The sequence below is a fragment of the Taudactylus pleione genome, unplaced genomic scaffold (assembly GCF_031769625.1).
Source record: "Taudactylus pleione unplaced genomic scaffold, aTauple2 ptg000095l, whole genome shotgun sequence".
Taxonomy (NCBI): domain Eukaryota; kingdom Metazoa; phylum Chordata; class Amphibia; order Anura; family Myobatrachidae; genus Taudactylus; species Taudactylus pleione.
Genome location: NW_028284497.1, coordinates 4,437,008 through 4,460,976, shown reverse-complemented (window position 1 = coordinate 4,460,976; position 23,969 = coordinate 4,437,008). Strand labels below are relative to the sequence as shown.

General features: G+C 47.1%; 1 protein-coding gene across 1 annotated transcript; it reads left to right on the top strand.

Moving 5' to 3' along the window:
- The first annotated feature begins 13,902 nt into the window (after positions 1-13,902).
- NOP10 (NOP10 ribonucleoprotein) lies at positions 13,903-15,864 on the top strand. The gene is made up of 2 exons (XM_088470203.1): positions 13,903-14,099; positions 15,544-15,864. The coding sequence occupies exons 1-2, from the start codon at positions 14,046-14,048 to the stop codon at positions 15,682-15,684; spliced, it is 195 nt and encodes a 64-aa protein (XP_088326329.1). The 5' UTR covers positions 13,903-14,045; the 3' UTR covers positions 15,685-15,864.
- The last annotated feature ends 8,105 nt before the right edge of the window (positions 15,865-23,969 follow it).

The following is a 23,969-nucleotide window of genomic DNA, read 5'->3' as shown; positions in this document are numbered from 1 at the left end:
TTTTATGAACTAAACACAACAAAGATGAAAACTTTAACTTTTATTCTCACTGGTGAAACATTATCACATCTTAAGTTCCATTACCCCTTTCAGTGAAAAGTTGACTGTACCTGGGCATTTCCACAAAATTGCCAGTTATGCGAAGATTAATTTTTACCCAATGCTACAAAATATAGCAGATCTTGTGAAATATTGCTTATGCTTCGAGGTTTCCCTGGCTGGACCATCTAAGGAAATTTAAAATTATGATTTTGCAGAAACCCCTGCACTTTTTCCGTACTATCCCCATACCTAAAGCATTTTTACACCTTGTGCATAAGCTTATTTCCTATATTTAAAGAACCCCCTTGTTTAGCTTACTCTCGCATTACTAGGCCTAGAAGCCATGGAAGTCCTGGCACTATTACCTGACTAATCACTTAGTAACCTATGGACTCCTTCCCAACTCTGTCCTGTTCCCTCCACTGCCTCTAACGTGATACTGGATTCTCTAAAATTTTGGGATGCTAGGATTACCAGTTCTCATTGTCTCACTGCATGATCTAGAATGGTCTCTATATAAGCTCTATTCCAGCTGATTCCAGATTTTAGCATCATGCGCTGGTGCACTTGTGAGTTGACATATGTGGCAGATCTTCTAGGCAATACAGTGGTCTTCTTTTCCCAGCTACAGGCCCAATATAAACTTTCCTCGACTGAACTTTTTATGAACTATTGTATTGGGTGACTAGTCTGGTTAAACAAAGAGGCCCTCTATGGTGACCAGCTCCTGATATTTTGATTAAGATCACTCGTAATAACTCTAGGGGACATATTAATTTTTGGTATGCCCACTGTCTTGGAGGTAATTTCCCAGACAAATCTAAATCTTAACTTTTGTGGAAAACTGATTTTACATTTAACTTTACACCTCAACAATGGGAATAATTTTATTTAAGGGCTCATCAACTGCCATTTAGAGCTCCAAAACAAAGTCCTTCACCACCTATATTACACACCAACCAAATTGAAAACCATATGGCTAACCCTGTACAAAGTTTGTTGGAGTAACTGCATGGAATATTTTTGGGGATATTCTTCTGAATGTGCGTTTGAGGCCATCTCCTTCATTTGCACTTCAACTTGACCACCCTTAAGATCTGCCTAAATTAGATGGCTAATAACCATAACAAAAATATAACTATCAAAACTGATGTAGCCCATATCCAGATCAGTTGAACCCTGTGTTTTGTTCTTGAATATTATGTCTGCGTTTACCATCATACTGTATTTACTTTATGGTCTAGACTATGTACCCTTTTATACCTTACCTGCTTCCCTTTTTTGTTTCTTTCTGTAACTTCTCATCTCCCTTTCCCCTTATTCTGTTCTGGTAACCCCTTTTAAGATGTTCAATAAAAAATTGATGATTTAAAAAAAAATATTAAGATTTTTGATCGGTTTTTGAAACAAAAAAAAACAAACCTATTAGTTAAGTGGCTGCAATGCTTTTTTAAACACTTTGCTGCGGAAGGTTTTCTCACTTCTGTGCTGAGCTCAATCGCATTCCAACATCATAATCACATTTTTTTTACCCAAATTTTTTTATCCATAAGACTTTGCATTTTCATCTTTTGCTCCTTCAAACGTGTTAAGTAAAATTTTACCAAGGCCAAAAAAGTTTTGAAAAAGCAAGAAAGTCAACTAAAAGCAAATGTGTGGGTATATATATATATATATATATATATTTTTTTTTTTTTACAAACCACACTGAAATGCATTGTGGTTCTTGCTTCGGTATTAGTCCACCTTTACAAGGCAGGCAGGATTCTATACTGAGCATTTCTTAATATAATCTGTGCTTGACAATTATATTGCATCTTTTTCCATAGTGAATGTTAATTTTTCATAGCTACTAATGGGCAACATTCGAACAAAGATCCGCAGGTCCAGCATTACCGTAAGTGTGGCATACCGCTGCACTACTGGGTGTGAACAATTCGCACCTAATTGGATTGAGCCCATTAAGTTTACAATAACAGCATTTTACTATGCAGTGCACATGTGATACAGTAGGCCCATCTAACAGCTTCTTCTATTGGTCTATCTCTCTTGGAGTTTAATTTTCCCATTGTGTATGCCTGTCACAACAAATTTAGACTTCTAGAATATCATGGCCTGGCTTCCTCCTTTGTTGGCATTGCACAGATGATGCACAAGATGTGTTCAGCATGACCCATAATCAGGTGTGAAATGTTTCCCTCAACTCTCCCCGCAATGTGGCCCCCATCAGTTTACTTAACTTGTTTAGTGGCCCCAGATTAAATATTTGCACATTCCTGAGGTAGACACTCCGTCAAAAATTTCAGTCCAGTCCTCTGAATCAAGCAGTTCACCAAAATTGATGTCCCACTGCGACTGGAAGGGGTCCCACCCATCACCAGTGGTGGAGAGAAGGGAATTATAGAATGTGTAAAGGTAGGATGAGGGAATTGAGTCACGGGGGGGGGGGAATACTAGATTTGGACCAATTAATTAAAAGACCAGAACATTTACCAAATGCATTAATCATCCATAAGAGAGACTTCAAGGCTCTTTCGCATCAGCCAAAAACAGAAGCATTTCATCAGCATATAATGCTACAGTATCCACGAAATCACCATGAGTGTTGGGAGTAAACCACACTAGACATGTCAACGGTTCTATGGTGAGAGTGGACAACTCTGACAAGTACCCCTACCCAGCGAGAATGGTGCTGTGATTTAACCATTAACCGAATTCTAGCAGGAGGGAAGAAATACAACAGTTGAACCAACGAAGAAACTTGGGACACATACCAAATAGACCCAAAACCTCCCAAAGATATATCCACTCCACTGAGTCAAAGGCCTTGGCAACGTCAAGAGACACCACCACTGTCCCCAATGTTGGAGATTCTTGGAGGTGGATTTTCCAAGCATAAACCTAATCTGATCAGGATGAACTATAGTAGTAAGATGGGAGGCAAGTATCTTAGCCATGCTTTTGATGTTGGTGGAAAGCAAAGAGATGAGTCTATAGTACTCCGTTAATAAAAGATTTTTACCTGGCTTAAGGAGGACAGCCACCAAGGCCACAGACATGGACAGCTTCATAAAAAGCATTAAAGTTCTCCAGAAGGTGAGGGACAAAAAAATAAAATGTTGGCCTTTTTATACACCTTCACAGGAATCCTATCCACACCTGGAGCCTTAGAATGGATCAAGGTGATGGTCTAGTCTAACTCTTCCACAGTGAAAAGGACGGAGAAAATCCACAGCATCCTGGGAGAGCTTGTGCAAAGTTACCTGAGATAAGTATTCCTGGAGCTATGAGATTGAGTAGGAGGCTCTGGGAATGCATAGAGAAGCATTTTATTGTAGGAAAACAGTAGCTATGCTATGAAACATTGATAATTGCTGGAATTAAGTATAATGGGGATTGTGCACTTTCCGCTTTAGCTGGAAAAGCCAGATAACTGCCCCCAAGGTCAGTCTTAGAATACTGCAAATGCCTAGACAACAAAAGCCTATGCTTAGATTTGTCATAGAGGTACTCTGACCACTCCCATAGGGCAGAAAGCAGCAGTGTTCTGTCGGGGATGGCACAAGAGGCCAAGTATTGAGACTCCTTGGGGTATGTTTAGTAGAGTGTGGGTTTATCGAAGTGGAGGTGTTGCCCTTAACTACTAATTGGATTCTACTTATAATTTATCTAGCACCTTCGGGAAGATAATAGCTAGAAGCTGGCTGCTATGGGCAATACCTCCACTTCTACACTATGTAGACAAAAGTGATTGGACACTGACAGCAAATAGATCAATATTTTATTGACATTAGTGCTTTGTAGGTCCACCACATGCAGTGATTACTGCAGACTCCCTTCTTGGCAAACTGTCCTGGACAACAGCAGGCAGTATGCTTTGCAATTCCGCCTTTAAGTATAGTGACAAACTGTGACACTGAAGAAGGTCGAGTTGGCCTAGAATGCACCCATTGCTCCAATTCTTTCCAGAGGTTCTCAATGGGGTTAAGATCTGGACACTGAGCTGGCCAATCTATCCAGGTTACCGAATTTTCTGTATACCAGTCCAGCGTTACCCTGGAAACATGACAGGTGGCATTGTCGTCCTGATAAAAACTTTTGTTGTTTCCGTAGAACTGCAAGTGCATGGGCCTCCTTACAAAGTGTTCTTGTCGATATCGCCACATTAGTGGCCATTTGGAACTCGCGTGCAATGGTATGCATTTCGCTTGCTCAGGGGTGTCCAATCACTTTTGTCTACATAGTGTAGAGTGACAAGATAATTAAACTACAGAGTCGTGGTGAGCTCTCCAAACATCAATAAATCCCAGATCTGAGATGAGTTTAGAAAAGGGGGTGGGAGACCTAAGAACAGGAATTGGAGATTTCCACAAACAAGGGATTTATCCATCACGTTACTTAAATCTCCCATACAGAATACAGGTTTCTCAGGGGACAGGGCAATTAAGAATAAAACTGTGGTAAGAGGATATGACTATGTACCTTCAATAGGCACAGCAGCCTATCAAAAAAAACCACCTGGGTTTACACCAAAAAAACTTGCAGACATAAAACCACAAGTTATAGATGGAGTAAATGATCTGGCGCTACCTAATGTGCAATATTCAATAAAAGAAGAACCATAAAAATATAAATGGAATAGGACTTTCAATGGTGACTTTTAAACTCCAGTGGTTTCAGGTAAGGGCAAACGCTCCTCCGTTCTGACGCTGTCCACCAGCTCCAGATCAGTTGCACACACTGCAGGGTGCCTGTCTGGAGCGTCTAAAGGATGCGCTGGTGGTGCTGCAGCAGTAATTTTGGCTACAGTGTGGCGTTCCCGGCTAATAAAAGTTCAGAAACCATTAACAGTATCTCACCAAAATGGCATCAATCTCCAGTCAATACTTTAGGAAATGTAAGTTTTTTTGTGCAAATGGTATGGTTGTTGTCCTGAACAAGAATCACATGATGGATAAATAAATAATAGTGCTAATCTAGAATCAAGATGTGCTGATAGACGCAGGAACTGTGGGCCTGATTCTACGGATTGCTATTGCAGCTGTGATTACGCACGCAGTTCTGTGAAAATATGCTAATGACTGCTATCGCAAAGCCAGCATAGAGACGCCCACTACCTCTATCTCACATCCGTAACATCGGTCCCTCACGCACAATTACAACAGGTCAGAAATTGCTAACCTCACCACACGCAGTTAGTACTCAAGCGGCATTCAAACGGACGCCCCCCCCGTCACCAACCCCAATTGCTCACAGCCAGTCACTCACTCTGTGATTGATTCCTGTCTGCGTAGGTGATCGCAATGCTAACTCACGCACGCATGCTGCGATGCATATGTATACGCACCATTGGCCGATCTGCGTACACTTGCAGTTGCGGTCCGTAGTGAATCAGGCCCTGTGTCCAAAATACATAAGGAGCCAATAGCAGTTACTGTGTTCTCTCATAAGGATCCCACCACAATGAGTAAAAGTGAGGTTCATATCCAACAGTGTGGCTTATGCACCGGCGGTCTGCAGACCAAAGAATTATGTTGGCAGGTGAAAGGCCCCCACACATGGTACGTTTTTTTTAAACGATATTGCCGTTTAAAAATGGTCCATGTGTGCACAATGATACGATCCCGCTGGTCGTGGATCTCTTCAACATGCAGAAAGATCTCGACCTGTCTTTCACGATTCGGCACACATCGTTCCGTGGGTATGCATGATGAACGATTTCATGGATGACAAAGGATTTGACGTCACTTTTCCTGGCCACTACCCTCCTCCATTTTGTGATAATAACAGAGAGAAGACAGCAGCATGCATAGTCTTGGGTGATTTGTTATGCGAGAATACACAGCATTGTAGTGCCAATGTATTCCACTGAACCACCAATGTTATCCCACTGCCCCACCAATGTTATGCCAGTGTCTCCCAGTTATATGCCACTGCCCACCAATGTTTATTACACTGCCCCAATATATTTATTTTTAAACACCCAACAATGCTGGCCACAAATTTTGTATTAAAAATGCAATGCAAAAATGTAAACACAAATAATTGAATTTTAATGTATTAAAAAAAAAAAAACAATAAACAGTTCAACATTTAAAAAATTTCAAACAATAAACCAGTAAAAACTTTAAAACAACGAGTGTATCTACAACTATTTTTTCCTTTCTATATACAGAATTTCAAGCACAAGAGAGCGTGAATTCTTAACAGGGTTCTTGGAGATTTACCACAATCATGACTGTTTGTGGATGTTCAAGCTGAAAGACTATAGCAACAAGCAAAATAAGGCAACAGCCATTAAGGAGCTTGTTCTATATAGCACACCTTATCATAAGGAAGCGTGTCCTAAATGGGTCAAGGCGAAGATCCAGAAGGTTCGCACTGTGTACTTCAAAGAATATAAAAAGATCCAGAACTCGTGGGCTTCTGGAGCAGGGGCAGAGGACGTATATAGGTCATTGTTATGGTACTACGACCTGTTCTGGTTCATTCATGATCAGGGCCTGCAATGACCATCCCAGTGTCTGATGGTGGAGAATGTGGCAGGAGAGGGCACAGAAGAAGCGGGTGAACCGTCTTCTTTGGATGTGGCAAGCACAGACACAGGGCCTTATTCAGCAGTTCCCGATTATCGGGAATCTGCGCAGGCGCATGACCCATTCTTCGATCCCGCGCGCAAACTGGCAGTGAGCAGGGAGGGGATGGCGATGGCCTCAGTTTCCTGAAACAGAGGCGTGTCGCCGCCATTGGGAGGGAAGAGGCCAGGATCTCTGTCGGCTGACAGAGATTTCCTGGCCTCTTCCTCGCATCTGCGGCAGCTGGATGTGTGACCCCATGGGTCACCCTAGCCGGCCGATGTTACGCAGAATATCCAATGCTGCGTTGGACAACACAGCTCGAATAAGCAATGCAGCAGGAGGCGTGATGCCTACTGCTGCATTACCATATCAGCACAGACGGAATTGCAAAGCTGCTTGAGAGCAGCTTTGCAATTCCGTCTGAAGCTGAATCAGGCCCACAGTGCATACATAACATGCCAAATGTTTTTAAATAAAATCCATTAACAGTGCAAATTGTCCACAATAGTTAACTGGAGACAGTCCTCCTGTGTGGAAGATGCAGAATCGATTACTCAGGATGCTAAAGGCGTTCTCCACAATCCGCCGTGCCCTGGATAGCCTGTAATTATATATGTGCTTCGCTTTGGTCAGGCCACTTTGAGCGTATGGCTTCATTAAGTGTTCATGTAGTGCATCGGTTGCAAATACTAAATTGAACTCGAGCTTCGTTTCCTCCCCAGTCAGCAATTTTAGGGTTTTGGAGGTGAGCCTCTTGTAGAATACGGTTTGTTTCAAAGACCCCCCATCCGAAGCATGGCTATTCTTGCCAACATCAACAAACATGAACTTGTAGTTGGCATTCCCCTTCACCATCAGAACAATACTATAAAAAAAATAAGAGCCGCTTTTGGCAGGTGGGGTTATGCGGATATGCTTTCCATCAATTGCTCCCCTGCAGTTTGGGAAATTCCAACGCCTATCAAATTTATCAGCGATGGCTTTCCACTCCTCCGCCGTTGACGGGAACTAGAATAACGAAAACAAAAAGCAAATTTAGAACATGATATTTATGCAACTTTTTTCTCCCTTTAAACTGTCTTCTACACCAGACCTGGACCTCAGCCCTAACCCTCAAATGGCTAACGTGACTGAAAGTGAATCCAGTCAATCATAGAGCAAGAGGGAGATATCGGTGCAAAGCAATCACCTATCAGTCAACGTAATCTCCACTACTGAAGCAAGTTGTCAGGTTGCGGCCTAGGATCGGCCGATACTCACCCCAGCGCCAGCTTCCCCTGACCTCTTGAGCTGTCAGACGTCAGGTGCGGTGGTGACGCGGATTATGCCTAGGGACCACTTAGACTTCCATGAGCTGCTCCTTGTCTTGGTTGCTGCTGTTATCGTCATGGATGCAGCCATGACAGTCTTCATCACCGGATTACCCTTTACCAAATGGTAGTGTGGTGGTTGTCAGCTGATGCTATTCTCCAATGAACTGCTAACTTAGGGTATATAATTAGGCTCTGTGCAGCAGGAAGTTGCCTGTACAACATCGTTACTACTAGTGTTTGCTTGCCGTCATTTCGTAACAGGTTACCTTGCTGTTTACTCTCGAGTCATCTCTAGTTACTCTCCTGCGCCAGGCATGCAACTGGATACTTTGCCTGCGTGCTCTGTACATCCTCTGTAAATCCTCAGAGTACAAAGACCGTTTCACTCCCCTGTGCCAGTGGGGTGTGATACCTTGCCCACATGTTTAGATCAAGATCCAAATACAAAATCCTTGCTAATGCCTCTTTCAGATGTACATTCTCCTGGGCCTCATCGGTGTTATCTCCCTCCATTTCCCACCTGTATCAGATACCTGACCAACGGGCCGCAACCCGCTTGCTGGGTGCAATTTAAACCCATATCCCACTTGGAGGGGTCACTGGTGAACAGCTCCCAGCAGGTTAGACTCCGCTCCTTTGGTCAGGTCTCGCCAACATCCGATACTTGTGGATAAGGAGGACATACATCCAGGCACCTCGCCTCGGATTCCTTCCACAACCTGGGACCTCCGCTTTCAGCTCCTGAGTAGGAGATTCCCCTGAGTCAGCCGTGACATAGGTGAAATAGACGCTACAAAAACTGCCTGATTCTTTTGGCAATCTAGGCACCCATATAGCTAGTTCGATACGAGTTATGGATCCAGATCACCAGATCCTCTTTGAGCGTCTCTTGTACGACATGGTGATACGGGGGAAAACTAAACAGCTGGCCAGCACCACACTGCTTACTGATGAGCCCCTGCCCCAGCCAACTGTCCAGCCCATTCAGGTCATTGGTACCTGGTCATCGCAGTATAACCTCCCAGCCACCTACCGGTCCACTACAGTGATGGGTCCAACCCCATCCCACCCTACTCCCTAACCCACTTACCTTGCTCCCCAACCCACATACAGAGAGGCCATCTACAAAGCCATATGCAGGAGGCAGACGACGAGACACCTCAATTTTTTGATTTTTGAAATGTAATCCAAACTTTACATTTTCTCAAACAATTATCAATAAGTTTTATCTCTCCCAATAACTACTCTATGGTATATGGTGGTAATAACGCTGATTGGACACGGTCACTAAACTCATGGCGTAGGGACAGATTGTTGGAAGCCGGAGCCACAATCTGGATTGTGCCATGTGTTTCTTGGCCTATTCAATGCAGCATCAGATCCACCATATATCATAGAGCAGCCTAGCTATTGGGATAGATTAAACTTGTTGATAATAAACTTTTAATATTGTTAATACATTATGCTATTTTGATGAAACAAATTTATACAGTAAGCAGCCATGTTGGTTGCCTCATTTACAAAATGCAGCCATGTTGGTTGCCTCGATTACAAAATGCAGCCATGTTGGTTGCAGATTTTAACATTTGTGTGAAAAAATAAAACAACATTTTCTTGCACAAGAAAAATTTGTAGGTTTTTTTTACTAACCTTACAATACTTGTACTTCAGCACATTCACAATGTTTTTGCAGATCTCAGGACTGATGTTCCCCAAAGGATGAGGGGAGATGAGGGTCCCAAACTTCAGGTCTTCCAGTGATCTTCCTGTAGTCTGGAACCTCAGGGTAGCCACCAGCCTCTCCTCAGCAGGGATGGCCCTACGCATATTAGTATTCTGCCTCCAGATATAGGAAGTCACCAGGCCAAGCAACTCCTGGAAGGTGGCGTCATCCATGTGCAAGTAGTTGCGGTAGTCATCTGGATTGTTCTCCCTAATCTCCATCAGCAGCGGCATGTGGGAGCAAGTGTCCCTCCTCATCAGCCACTCCTTTGTCTAGCAAGACCTCACCCTCCTCCTTTCCTGATCCTTCTCAGCTTCATAGAACCATAGGCTAGCAGAAGTTTATAGCGATAGGAAAACTTCACCACAGAAAGCAGGATAAACACACTTTGGGCCTGATTCAGAGACGGATGCTCTGAAAGAGCGCTCGCTCTGAATTAGGGCGTTTTTTTTTGTGCGGCCTCCTGGACGCTCGCATAGCTGTGGGTGACCACCCACAGCTATTGTGAGCAGCCAGGATGCTAGTCGCGATGGTCAAGACCTTCGGGGCTTGCGACGATACCCTTGTGGTAGGGTCTCGTGGCTGCAAGCCCCAGAGAGCTTCTGGCTCTAATGGAGCCGGAAGCTCTCCCACTGACATCACTGGTCATGTCAGTGGGGCCGCCCAGAAACAGCAAGTGTTCGCTTGGGAATGCCTCCGTTTCTCAAGCCATCCCCCACCACACCTACAAAACGGGGCAAGCTGTCAATCAACATCGACAGCCACCCATTTTGTAGTGAGCCACGGAGCGAGCCACAGAGCACACCAGCGACCCGCTCGCAAGCGTTTGATCAGGCCCTTTGTTAAGCCAGGCAAAGCAGAGCACAATAGCAATGTAGAGCATTAAGCAGGTATACACCAAGGGGGTCATTCAGACCCACTCGCGAGCGGCAGTACGCTCGCAAGTGGGTCGATGTTCCCCACTGCGCATGCGCACGACGGAGGGAGCTCCGTCGTGCGCATGCGCGAGACCCAGGGAGCGACGGGCTTCCCATCGCTCTGGGTCTCGCACCAAAGGGGGCGTGCTGTCGATGTTGATTTGGTGGGCGTGCCTGCCAGACGGAGGCGTTCCCATGGGAACGCCTACCGTCTGAAGCTGATAGAGCCAAAATCACTCCAGGGCTTGCGGCAGGGAGACCCTACCGCAGGGTCTCCATCACAAGTCCGATGGTCGCGATGGTCAAGACCATCGTGACCATCTTTTTGGCCGCTCGCATATGCTGTGGGTGGTCACCCACAGCTATGCGAGCGGCCAGGAGGCCGCTCCATTTTCAAGGAGGAGGGCCCTGATTCAGAGCGAGCGCTCTGGTCAGAGCGTCCGGCTCTGAATCAGGCCCCAAGCGTCACAGAACAGAAGTGCACAGACCCAAAATGGTGCCTGCTTTATGTCGAGGCCGGACGATTGGCTGAGACCAAATCTTGTAAATTAATATCTGACCACTCCATTTTACGTCGTCAGCACGATACCATTATGTACAATGCTATATTTGGTTATTAGCGTCATGCGCCTGCTTTGCTACTGCATATTGTTGAAAGTCCTATCAAAACCTAAACGCACATTAGATAATACATATAAAATATACAGGACGCACAACACACAGTTGCGCTGTACATCAAAGCACAGATAAGTACAAAACACATAGACGCACAACGCATACTAGCGAATTTACACAATATTCTCACACTCACACATGAAATCACTTATAACAAGGTTCCCAAGCATTGAGGTTAATATTAGAGGTTTTAATAGCTAATACTTATGTTGTGAAATGTAATGTATATGATATTTAAGGTACAGAACTAGTAGACATGTCATGTTTGGTACCATTCTAAATCACTGTTTATTCGCAGATCTCCGGTTCTATCGGCAAGGAGATTGCATCATGCGTCCGCAAGTTATGATTTATAGGGAATTAGTGGTTAGAATGTACCTCTGTATGTAGTGACTTTTGGCTAGTTTAAACCAGTTCTTCGGCGGGAAAACCGTACAAAACAACATCTGAGGAACTGGGACATACCTCTAGTGACACTGTATGAACTGACCTATGACCTGCATCGTACCAGAATGTCCAGGAGCAAGAACCAATGGAAATCTGTCAACTAGTTTCTTTGTTAGAGCTGAACTCGGTAAGGTATATAACCTGAGTACTGATTATAGTATGCAGCCATTTTCCTTGGATAACCACAGGCTTCTGGATTGATGACTGGATACTGGGACCAGTGCGCACGCGTATGTATCGGCTTGTACCTTTGTATTTACTTGCTTTTTGCGCTAATTGTCTAGATCACAACGCGTTATACTTTTCATTGAATAATACAACTTTTTGTGCTTTGGAACCACAATTGGATTGGAAAGCAATTATTTCTTAAGCGACTTGCAGCGCTATTTAGCGACATTTAGGTATAGAGATTAAGGGGTATCAATATTTATATACCCCTTAGTTAAGCCTGCCCGTTATTTAAATTACAGCAGATGCATTGCGACGTTGTTTGCTGCAAACGATATATCATTAATGATTTGCAGTAGCTAATGACCCATCTATATCGTTTAAACAATCGTACCATGTGTATGCATAATATCGTTTGTCCAGGAGTGTTCAGGAATTCAAGGGAAATTGTTAACGAGATTGGATTGTTACCTACATCGTACCGTGTGTACCCAGCTTTAATGAACAGCTCCTGGAGCTCCAGCCAACACGCTGTGGAGTTGTGTGCAATGAGAAATCCCGGTCCTGGGAAGAAACTGGTCAGGGCGGCTTTGTCATCTGAACTTGCCAATTTGCATGCCGACCTATATAGGGCGCTCCAGTGTCAGTGTGCTCCTCTGTGCGATTGTCAAATTTGGGAAGGCGGCAAGCAGATTTTTATTTGCAGCAACATAGGGCAGTGCGCAAAATTATATGCGAGTCTACGGTGAGGTTGGGCCGCAAGGGGGTCAATTGTGGTGCCATTGCCGGAGTTTCTACACTCACCCCCTTCGCGACTAATTGGATTGAGCCCTGTGACTGCATCCAAAAAAACAACGGTATTTACCCCTGAAGTGAAAAGCAGTGTTATTGCTTGTTTTGAAATGATGAGAAAGAAATAGTCAAATCAATAATATGGTGCGTAAAACTTTTATTGATTTGGTAGTCACAATGCTCCAAATTTCTGGGTAGTTGTGTTAAAAGGATGTGGGGTATTGGGGGGCCGCAGATGTGCTGTTCCCTAATGGGGGAAGGTGGCAGAATATGCTGGACATCAATTCCCCTTTGTGGTCACAGGCAGGCAGGGGGGAGGTAATGTGGGAGGAGGGGGGGTTGTTTTAAGACAATCTGGGTCTAAAGGCCCCCATACATCAGAGATGGATTGCAGCAATCGTGCAATTTGCAATCGATTGTATATAAAAATCTTTCCCTTTTTCAATCGATTTCAGATTGCAGAATAGCCACAATCGATTGAAAAATTGAAAGATTTTTATACACAATCGATTGCAAATTGCACGATTGCTGCAATCCATCTCTGATGTATGGGGGCCTTTATAGTCTGAATGTGAGTGGTACTTGGGCGTCCTGCACCTCCACTACATAGCGTGTGGACCAAGCGGTGGCGTCATGTTAAAATAGGGTTGCATCCATCTGCAAATGTCAGCATACATAGAATAGCAAGTTGGTTTATGGTTACAATACATACGTGGCCTCTTGTCCATGACTTAAGCCACTAGCAGATACCGGCACGACAGTACGATTAGGACATCGTTATCGTACCGTCGTTCCCCTTCCCCCTGCAGTGCCCACACTGAACGATGCACATCAATAGTCTTTGAACATGGGCAATCTGTCGTTATCGGCAGATTGACCAGCATGTTCAGTACTAGTAGATGATTTATGTTGGAAACGACCATTGGGAGGGTGCATCGCTGGTTGTTTCCGACATAATAGTGCCCGATTACTGAGCGACTGCACGATTATGATGCTGTAATTGTGCAATCGCTCAGTAACATCGCGTAGTGGATACGCGGCTTAAATAAGCTGTTTTTTTTTTAGCTTACTATAGCTTTTCTTTATATAGGATTGTGATAGACACATACAAATAGCTGCGCCGCCTTTACAGATCCACCACTACTATTAAGTATCATCATGAAATCGAGTGATCGAGTAAATCCTCTACGTTAGACCTAACCGTCAATCAACACCCAACCAGGAAGAGCAGTCACGCAGTTTGGCCGGACGTGACGTATTTCTCGGCGGGTGTGGAAGCAGTGGTGCGGCCGGAAGTCTGTACAAAGAACTGGAGCACGAGTGTGCGGCGTGTTGTAGCAGCAGCAGCAGCAGCAGCAGCAGCGGCTGGAGTTAGCGCATTACTGTAAGGATGTTTCTGCAGTATTACCTGGACGAGCAGGGTGACCGGGTGTACACCATGAAGGTGAGGCGGAGGGAGATCACTGTTGGAGGGGGTCGGTGAAGAGACTGTATGCATGTAACGCACACTAGCCGGAGAGCCGCACGTTTATCTATTTTCTGTTAAACTCTGCAGAGGAGTCCGTGTACCATGCTTATCTCCTGCGCCCTATGGCAGAATGTAGTGCTGTATGTGCCATGCTTATCTCCTGCGCCGTATGGCAGAATGTAGTGCTGTATGTGCCATGCTTATCTCCTGCGCCGTATGGCAGAATGTAGTGCTGTATGTGCCATGCTTATCTCCTGCGCCGTATGGCAGAATGTAGTGCTGTATGTGCCATGTTTATCTCCTGCGCCCTATGGCAGAATGTAGTGCTGTATGTGCCATGCTTATCTCCTGCGCCCTATGGCAGAATGTAGTGTTGTATGTGCCATGCTTATCTCCTGCGCCGTACGGCAGAATGTAGTGCTGTATGTGCCATGCTTATCTCCTGCGCCGTATGGCAGAATGTAGTGCTGTATGTGCCATGCTTATCTCCTGCGCCGTATGGCAGAATGTAGTGCTGTATGTGCCATGCTTATCTCCTGCGCCCTATGGCAGAATGTAGTGCTGTATGTGCCATGGGCTGCTTTATTCTTCCCTTATACAATAGTGAATGTGTTATCATGCGTAATCAGTGATGACATTGTAAGTGAATGCATTCCGAGTATGGCATTCATAGGCTCAATCCTGTTAGCCGTAAGTGTGGTTGTATGCTGCACCTCTGGACTCGGTGCTGTTGCTGGTATTTCTTCGCCATGGCAATGTGCCCGCTTAGCTGCTAAAAGGGTTGAGCCTTACATTTAATAATATATTGGAACCATCAATTAGTGGGTTGCTAGCTTTCATCATGGCCATCAAAGTTTTGCCGTAGATAGAGATCTGATGGTGCTCAGTCATCGATTCCAGAGCAGGTGGTGATTTCTTTTCTTTTTTTTTCCTCCCTGTTCTACTATATAAAGGAATAGAGCTTAGCCCTGCCTCTCATCGGTGATTGGCTGCAGCAGAGATATCCATCAATGGGTCCTTGTCAATGGTGTCATGCCACTGATGGTTCACCATCACCTATAGTCATCCCTACTCTCTCTTATGTCTCCATCCCCCGTCTGTCTTTTATCTCTGTTTTCTGCTTCTGTCGTGTTGGTGCTGGCCCCAAGCACTGGCAAGAGGGTACAGACCTGTATGAGAGGCTGTGTCCGCGTGTCTCAGCCTGTGAGGGGAGCACGAACTCCTCTATTCAGCTTTCCCTGTCCTGTCCTTCAGTGTAAGTGAACAAGGAGTGCTCTCACTTGACCTCACCCCTTGCTGCCACTGAGCGTTGTGGTGGGGCATGAACTCTCCTTAGCTGCTAGCCAGTCATTCAAGCCCATTAGGTGTAGTCTGTGCAGTTCTGTTTTGGGAAATCACTATTTATTTTTCTCTTTCACAGAGGGTATCTCCAACTGGACAACCAACCTCTTCAGCGCATCCTGCCCGTTTCTCTCCAGAAGACAAACATTCCCGGCACCGCATTACAATCAAGAAAAGATTTAGTCTTTTGTTGACTCAGCAGCCAAGACCTGTTTTGTGAGACCAGCGCAGTCTGGCTTACATCTTATTGCTGCATAAAGACTGGCTATTAAGCAAACTCATACAGAGTCACTATTGTTTGTCACAATATTCTTCCACCCCTTATAATCACCATTATACCTCTGGATATCACATGCCTTTTGAATAACTGTTAAATAAAGATCTGTGAATTACAACTGTACTGCTTTTGGCCTATATGATTCAGAGGGTGGTTAAAAAGTTGGAGCATCTGATTGTTCTTCAAGTGCGCCTGTCACTATGTAATCGTATAAATCTGTATACAGGGTTCTTTGAACAATGTGATTCCATTTTATTTTTGTTAGGTAGGTTTTGAAAGAGCAGTAATACCTATATGAAATTATTACAATGTAAGGCATCATATCTATTAAATATTCCCCTATATTTTTTCTTTCAAAGCAAATTTCTATCTCCACTACTAATAGTAAAAACAAAATATCCAGCATTGCCTCCTCAGGTTTAAGATTTTTTTTATTTTTTTTGGAGGGTAGAGAGTTATGCTCATTTATTTCAATTAGTTTACTTTTTGTTTTGTTACTGAAATTATACTTGATACAATTATTAAATCAAGGCTAAATATGATCAGTACTAAAGAAGGCTTTCTAGTTAATCAGTCAATTTAAGGCTCACATCCACGTTCAATCACTCAAAGAAATCGGCAAGAGGATGTGTGCCTTTAGATATGCTATGCCTTTTTAAGATGTGTTCCTTAACTGTAGTCTTCATATATTCCCAAGCACCTCATGGTTTTCATGATATCTGCATTCGGGCACAGGTGACTTGGTATACTATGGGATAGTAATAATCCTACAAATTTCTAGTGACAGAAATCCTGTAAACATGTGCTGTAGTTAAGGGTACATGAGGACTGGAGTTAAGAAACATTGCATTTCAAAGTAAGGTCTTTATCTTGATGGTTCAGTTGAAAGGGATATGTATCTCTAGATCTACAGAAAAATGTACATGGTTAGCCTGTAGAGTAAAGCTGGGTACACACTGACAGATACTTTGGCTGATCAATTGATCAGCCAAATGTATCGGCTGCCCGTCGGGCAGTGTGTACCCGCGATATGTCGGTGAATGTCGGAGTTCACCGACATATCGCATTGGCTGTGCTGCACAGCCGATGGACATATGTCTGCAGACATAGCTGTCCATCGGCAGGTGTGTACGAGCGGTCTGCAGACCCCCTGGTCGCCAGGACCCGCAGATGAGGCTGTTCAGTGTGTATGAACGACCATCATCTGCAGATATATTTGCGGATCACTCGATATGCAGATATATCTGTCAGGTGCGTACCCACCATAACATTACACTAAAAGTAATAAAACATTGGAACTTCCAGTGTTTTACTAGAATGACTTTTACTATGCAGTTTAGCGAATAGAGGGCCTGATTCAGAGCCGCTCGTAAGCGGCCGCTCGTTCTCTCCGAGCGATGTTCGCATATCTGCGCATGCGTCAACCAGTCCGTGCGGTCAGAAATTGTGTTTGCAAAATAGCGAGTGCCTGCTAATTTGAGTGACAGGATGAGGCGTTTGTGGGTGGTAACGGGAAAGTGCTTGAAAACGGGGAGTGGAGATCCAAACACATGCATGCCAAATGGTCAAAACGGGCGTTTTAAGGGTGTGCATAATTAACAAAGCAGCGTCATCGGCCACGTCACTTGGTTGTCTCTTAGCCTGAACTGTTTGCATGATTGCGGTAGGAAAATCCAACCACAAGCACTGCGAGCAGTTCAGACACCTTTCGATGTACTCGGTTAATCTAATAGCGGAGATGACGTAGGATGCGAGCGGCCAGGGGGCGTCTTTACAAAATAGCGAGCGCATATTTCGTTCGCTCGCTCAGACATAGAGGCGTCAACAGGCCGCTAAGAGCGAGCGCTCAATTTAAATAGCCGGCCCCTTTTTCTGAGCGAGCGCAAATAGCGTCCAGCTCTGAATCAGGCCCAGAATCCCCTTCAGCAAGCTTACCTTCTTTGCTGGTTTCCCATACCTGGACCTCTCAGACACTCTGAGGTGCTGGTTTTTAGAAGTGGATATGTTGCCTGTAGCAACTAATCAGATTCTACTTAACCTTTATCTAGAAGATAGCTCTGTGTCTCATGGATTGTAATTTCCTCTGATGCCTTTAAATCTGTGATCTGCACGTTTACAATTTTCAGCGTTCATCACCTTGATGAGCATTTAATATACAGTGGTTTTATTCATTCTCTATACCTTCATTTCAGCTTTGTATGTTGACATGCCTAAGCGATGCATTTTTTGTGTGATTTTTTTTTTTTTTTTTTTCCTCTCCTTTCAAATCCAGGACTGCAGAGTGCGCTGACTGTATAATGTTTAGCCGTGAGATTTCAGCCATTTTGTTGCTATCTACTGTAGTTCACACATAGCTGAATCTGATTTGTAGATTGGAACATGATTGTTACACTTGCTTTATTCTGTTTCAAGTACTTTCTTCTGGATCTCAAATTTTGCTGATGCCAAAAATAGAAATTGATTGCTCCAGAAGCCTAAACATAGCTTGTGTGGTGTTCTGTAGATAACAATTCCTGTTTTGTCAGATGGAAAGTAGCTGCATTAGGCATACATAACATTGGCTGTCTTGGCAGCAGCAACAAAAATGTTTGCATAGGCTTAATTGATAAGGTGTTAGCCATCCTCATCTTTTCAGCCACTGTCCTAATTAAATCTTGTACTTGTGACTGAGGTTGGAATTTCATTTGTACACGGTACTGTCCTTAGACATATACTTTTTTTATAATACTAATTTCTACTTCAGGGTCCATAGGGTATCCACAGGATACCTTGGGGTATAGGTGTGACGTCAGTCGCAGGGCACCAAAGAATTAAGCTTTCAGCCTCCCAGGATGCACTAGGTCCCCCTCCTATACCCCGCCCCCGAGCCAAGGCACCCCAGTTTAGTTTGGTGCCCGGCCGGAGTCGGGTGCACCTGTTGGAGTGGGGGCTAGAAGAGCCCCTGAAGCTTATTCTTCATGCAGCTGTGGCTGCACAACTGGATGAACAGCATGGACAGTCAGTCCTGACGTCCATGCTGTCTTCCCTACACCCCGCCGGTACCAGAACGCCGGTACTGATCCGGGGATGCTGGTGGGCGTCTGGGGTCACAGCTAGCGGTGACCCCAGATGCTCCGGACCATGGCCGGATTCAAGGGGGACAGAGGTAAGCAGCGGGGTCCCGCGGTGGGTCCCCGCTGATCACATGGTCCTAAGTCCCCAGGCAGGGGGCTCCCTGGGGACTGGCTGCAGCGTGGAGCCAGGCGACCAACCTGCGCTTCCACTACCCCCTGGGACAGCGGACCGCAGCAGAGCGGTAGCGCTGCGGCGTCCCAGGGGTTAAATGCATGCCAGGGGAGCGCGCCTTCCCTGTCTCACAGCCGGCGCCTCCCCCGCTGCACACAGCCCTCTCTGCATGCTGCCGACTGGTCCTGTGGCAGCGCTCCTCCCCCAGGCCAGCCTCCTCTCTGCTCCTCGGCGGCCATCTTCTCCAGAACGCATGGTGAACGCTGCTGGAAGCGCTGGAAGGAAGCATCGTGGTCTGGGTCCCCCCGCATACCTCTCCTCCGCTGTGGTCAGGTCTGTGTATGCAGCGCTGTGTCCTACCAGGCCCTGTGTCTGTGTAGTTGAGTGATCAGCGCTGTTAGTGCAGGAATTGTTATTTTTCTGCATTGTATGTGACTGTGCTAGCGCTGCTGCCTGTAATCTTTTCTCTCTAAACTGTCAGCTTTATTACTGTCCCTGTTCTTTCTGCTAAAGCCCTTGCGGTGCGGTGCTGCAGGGTGGTCTCTCGCCTATTTAATACTTAATTGGTGAGAGAGGTCACATACGTGGTGCCATCATGTCTGAAAGTGATTTTCCCCTCCGGCTACAGTGTACCACGTGCAAAGTACCGTTAGCGGAGGGGGAGGGTAGCGCGGAGGGCCTTTGCCGGCAGTGTTTGTCCATGGCGCGGCCTATTACGGTTACAGCACCGGTACAGGAGCCGCCCTGGGCTTGTTTCGCTCAGGCGTTAACAGCTTTAGTGGGCCAGTTAGCTCCGCAGCCCGCGTTTACTCCGATGGGTTTGTCCCAGCAGTCTGTGGTGTCGTCACCCATGCAGGGGTTCCCACGACAATTGGTGGTACCCCACAGTCTCCCTATTTCCCCGCTCCCGGGTTCTCAGGAGCCAGCGTGGGTTAACTCCCTGACGAGTTCTGTACAGCACTTGTCGGATGTGTTGCAAGGGGAGTCTGTGATGCGGTCTCATAAAAGGCCGGTGGCGTCTCTGTCCGCTCCTTATGAGGATGACGAAGGGACGTCTGATGATGGGGAGATTCTAGATCCTTACGATCAGGAACCTCTCCATACTAAGGACGCTGATGCTAAGTCCAAAGTATATATTCCTGGACTTATTCGGGCGGTCCGCACAGCCTTGGTGATTGAGGACGAAGTTCCCCCAGCGGCTAAATCTAAGTATGCCTTTTTCAAAGATGTGAAGGGCGATGCCACAGTCTTTCCTCTTTCGGGTCAGTTGGTGGACCATTTAGAGGAGGCGTGGAAACAACCTGGCAAAAGATACCAGCCGCAGAGACGCCTGGCGGTGGCTTATCCGTTCGCGGATAATTATTTTGCGAAGTGGGAATCCCCTCCACAGGTGGATTCTCACGTGACCCGTCTTGTCCGTAGTGCCACATTGCCGATGCCATCCATGTCCTCCCTTAAGGATGCTACGGACCGCAAGGTAGAAATCTGCCTGAAGTCCGCTTATTCCCTTGCAGGGGGGGCAGCACGGCCGGCTATGGCCATTTGCTGGGTTGCCAGAGCGATGGAGCGCTGGGCGGATTCATTAGAGGCTTCTTTTGAATCCGACTGTCCGGCCGATCAGGCGGAGTTGATTGGCAATCTCCGTGATTCGGCCACCTACATCAACGAGGCGGCTCTAGACATTAGTACTCTGGTGTCTAGAATTTCTTCAGCAGCGGTAGCTGCTCGTCGCACCTTGTGGCTGCGATCCTGGAAGGCGGACGCAGATTCCAAGAAAGGTCTGGAAGCGTTGCCGTTTACCGGAGAAGTTCTCTTCGGTCCGGATCTGGATAAGATTGTGGCCACGCTGGCGGCAGCCAAATCTGCCTGTCTCCCGTCGGCCGCTGCTCCTTCTGGTTCGGGACCATCGTCCTTTCGGTCATCTAGGGCCCAGGGCAGGCCCAAACCACAGTCGTTTCCTCGACAGGCTGGCCCTAAGAAATCGGTCAAGCCCCGGAAGCAGGCATGGAGTACCAGACGTCCGGCCCCCAAGCCAGATGGCAAGCCTGCGGCCTGACGGTCCGGGCCTCCCTTTGGGGGATCCCAGGGTGGGAGGCCGCCTGCTACAGTTCGCCCAGTGTTGGTCGACTACTACGACAGACACTTGGGTTCTGGAGGTGGTTTCCCACGGATACGCCCTCTCCTTCCGGCACAGACCCCCGGCTCGCTTCTTCACCACGGGTCTCCCATCAGACCGGACCAAGGCTACGGAGCTGCGGAAGGTATTGCACACTATGCTCCAGGCTGGAGTTATAGTGGCGGTTCCATTCTCCCAGAGGGGCCAGGGTTTCTATTCAAATCTATTTTTGGTACAGAAACCCAATGGGTCATATCGTCCGATTCTCAACCTCAAAGCACTCAACAAGTCTTTGCGGGTCCCGAAGTTTCGGATGGAGACCCTACGGTCCATCATTCTGGCGCTGGAACCTGGGGACTACTTGGTGTCATTGGACATACAGGACGCTTACCTGCATGTCCCTATTCTTTGGCGCCATCAACAGTTCCTCAGGTTTGCAATCAGCAGCGACCACTTCCAGTTTCGGGCGTTACCTTTTGGCCTGGCAACAGCACCACGTGTTTTCACCAAGGTGATGGCGGTCATGGCGGCTTCTCTGCGGCTGCAGGGAGTCCGCATGTTGCCGTATTTGGACGACCTGTTATTGGTGGCAGGATCTCCAGAGCTCCTGTTACGCCACTTGGACCTGACCATTGCACTGCTGCAACGGCACGGCTGGCTAATCAACTGGCAGAAGTCCACTCTAATCCCGTCTCGGAGGATTCTGCATCTTGGAGCCTTATTGGACTCGGGACAGCAAAGGATCTTCGTGACGGAGGACAAGATCTCTGCTTTACAGTCAAGGGTGCGCAGTTGTCTGCACAGCCGCCGGGTGTCCTTACACTCGGCGATGAGGTTACTGGGCTCCATGGTGTTGGTGTTCGACATGGTGGAATACGCCCAGTTTCACTCCAGACCTCTGCAGCACCTGATCCTGTCCAAGTTTAACGGGCTGACTCAGTCTCTGAAGTCCCAGACGATTGTGCTCACCCAGGAGGTTCGCCTGTCCCTTACGTGGTGGTTACAGACGACCCACCTCAACAAGGGACGTCCGTTCTGGGTTCCAAATTGGGTCCTGTTGACAACGGACGCCAGTCTTCGGGGCTGGGGAGCAGTTTCGGGTCCACACTTGTTCCAGGGCAGGTGGACGCCGACAGAAGCGGAGCTTCCAATAAATATCTTGGAACTCCGTGCGGTCTTCAATGCTCTCCAGCAGGCACAGCGGTTTCTCCAGGGTCGCCCGGTGCAGGTCCAGTCGGACAACGCTACCACCGTGGCCTACATAAACAGGCAAGGAGGAACTCGCAGTCGGGCGGCTCTCGTAGAGGTCTCTCGGATCCTGGTTTGGGCGGAGCGCAATCTTCCGGCCATATCAGCGGTTTTCATCCCGGGAGTGCTCAATTGGGAGGCGGACTTTCTAAGTCGCCAGGACGTTCATCCGGGGGAATGGTCCCTGCACCCGGACGTTTTTCAACTACTGGTGGACAGGTGGGGTCTTCCAGAAATCGACCTCATGGCGTCCCGGCACAACAACAAGTTGCCGGTGTACGGGTCTCGCACAAGAGACGAAGGGGCGTCTCTGGTGGATGCTCTGTCCGTCCGGTGGACGTTCCGGTTCGCATACCTGTTCCCTCCGGTCTCCCTTCTTCCACGGGTAATCCGGAAATTCAAACAGGAAGGAGGGACGCTCCTGTTGATAGCTCCCGCGTGGCCCAGACGGCACTGGTTCTCAGACCTTCAGGGTCTGTCCGTGGACATTCCTCTGCGGTTGCCGCTACGACCGGACCTTCTGTCTCAGGGTCCTTGCCTTCACCCGGACCTAACTCGGCTGTCTTTGACGGCGTGGCTGTTGAGACGGCCATGCTGAGGTCCCGGGGGTTTTCCAGCTCTGTGGTGCGTACCATGTTACGAGCTCGGAAACCGTCTTCCGCGAGGATATACCATCGCGTGTGGCATACGTTCTTCCAGTGGTGTCGACCGAGAGGTTATGCACCGCGGGAGTTTCGTCTGTCTCGGATTCTCGCCTTCCTGCAAGCGGGACTAGATCATGGGCTTCGCCTTGCTTCTTTGAAGGTACAGGTTTCGGCCCTATCTGTCTGGTTTCACCGTAGGATTGCTACAATCCCGGATGTGCGCACCTTTATGCAGGGTGTTCTCCGCATTCAGCCGCCCTTTGTTCCACCTGTGGCGCCTTGGGATTTGGCTGTGGTCCTGAGGGCTCTCCAAGGACCGCCGTTTGAACCACTGGGCTCAGTGGATCTTAAATGGCTAACAGCTAAGACTGTTTTCCTTCTGGCTATTGCTTCGGCCAGACGTGTTTCTGAGTTAGGGGCTCTTTCTTGTAGACCCCCTTTCTTGGTTTTTTATGGGAACAGGGCAGTGCTCCGCACTCGGCCCGAGTTTCTTCCCAAAGTTGTTTCCCAGTTTCATATTAACGAGGAAATAGTTGTTCCGGCCTTTAACTCACCGGGTCTTTCCGTGGGTGAGGCCTCTTTGGATGTTGTGCGGGCCTTAAGGACTTATGTTGACCGCACTTCTTCGTTTAGGAAGTCGGACGCTTTGTTTGTCCTCTTTGGCTTCCGTAAAAAGGGTTGGCCTGCTTCAAAGCAAACTTTGGCAGCCTGGATCCGTATGGCTATTTCTGAAGCTTATCTTCATGAAGGCCTACCGGTCCCTCCTTCTCTGAAGGCTCATTCCACTAGGTCTGTGGGTCCTTCGTGGGCAGCTCGACGTGGTGCCTCGGCAGTTCAGATCTGCAAGGCTGCTACGTGGTCTTCTGTCCATACCTTCGTGAGGTATTACAGGTTTGACACCTTCGCCTCTCAGGATGCTTCCTTCGGGCGGCGGATTCTCCTTTCTGCACAGGAGCGTCCCCACCCTTAAAGGATACTGCTTTGGGACATCCCCA

Coding starts and splice junctions, on each gene's coding strand:
- NOP10 (XM_088470203.1), top strand. CDS start 14,046: ATGTTTCTGCAGTATTACCTGGACGAGCAGGGTGACCGGGTGTACACC. Junction 14,100..15,543: donor ACCGGGTGTACACCATGAAG/GTGAGGCGGAGG, acceptor TCTCTTTCACAG/AGGGTATCTCCAACTGGACA.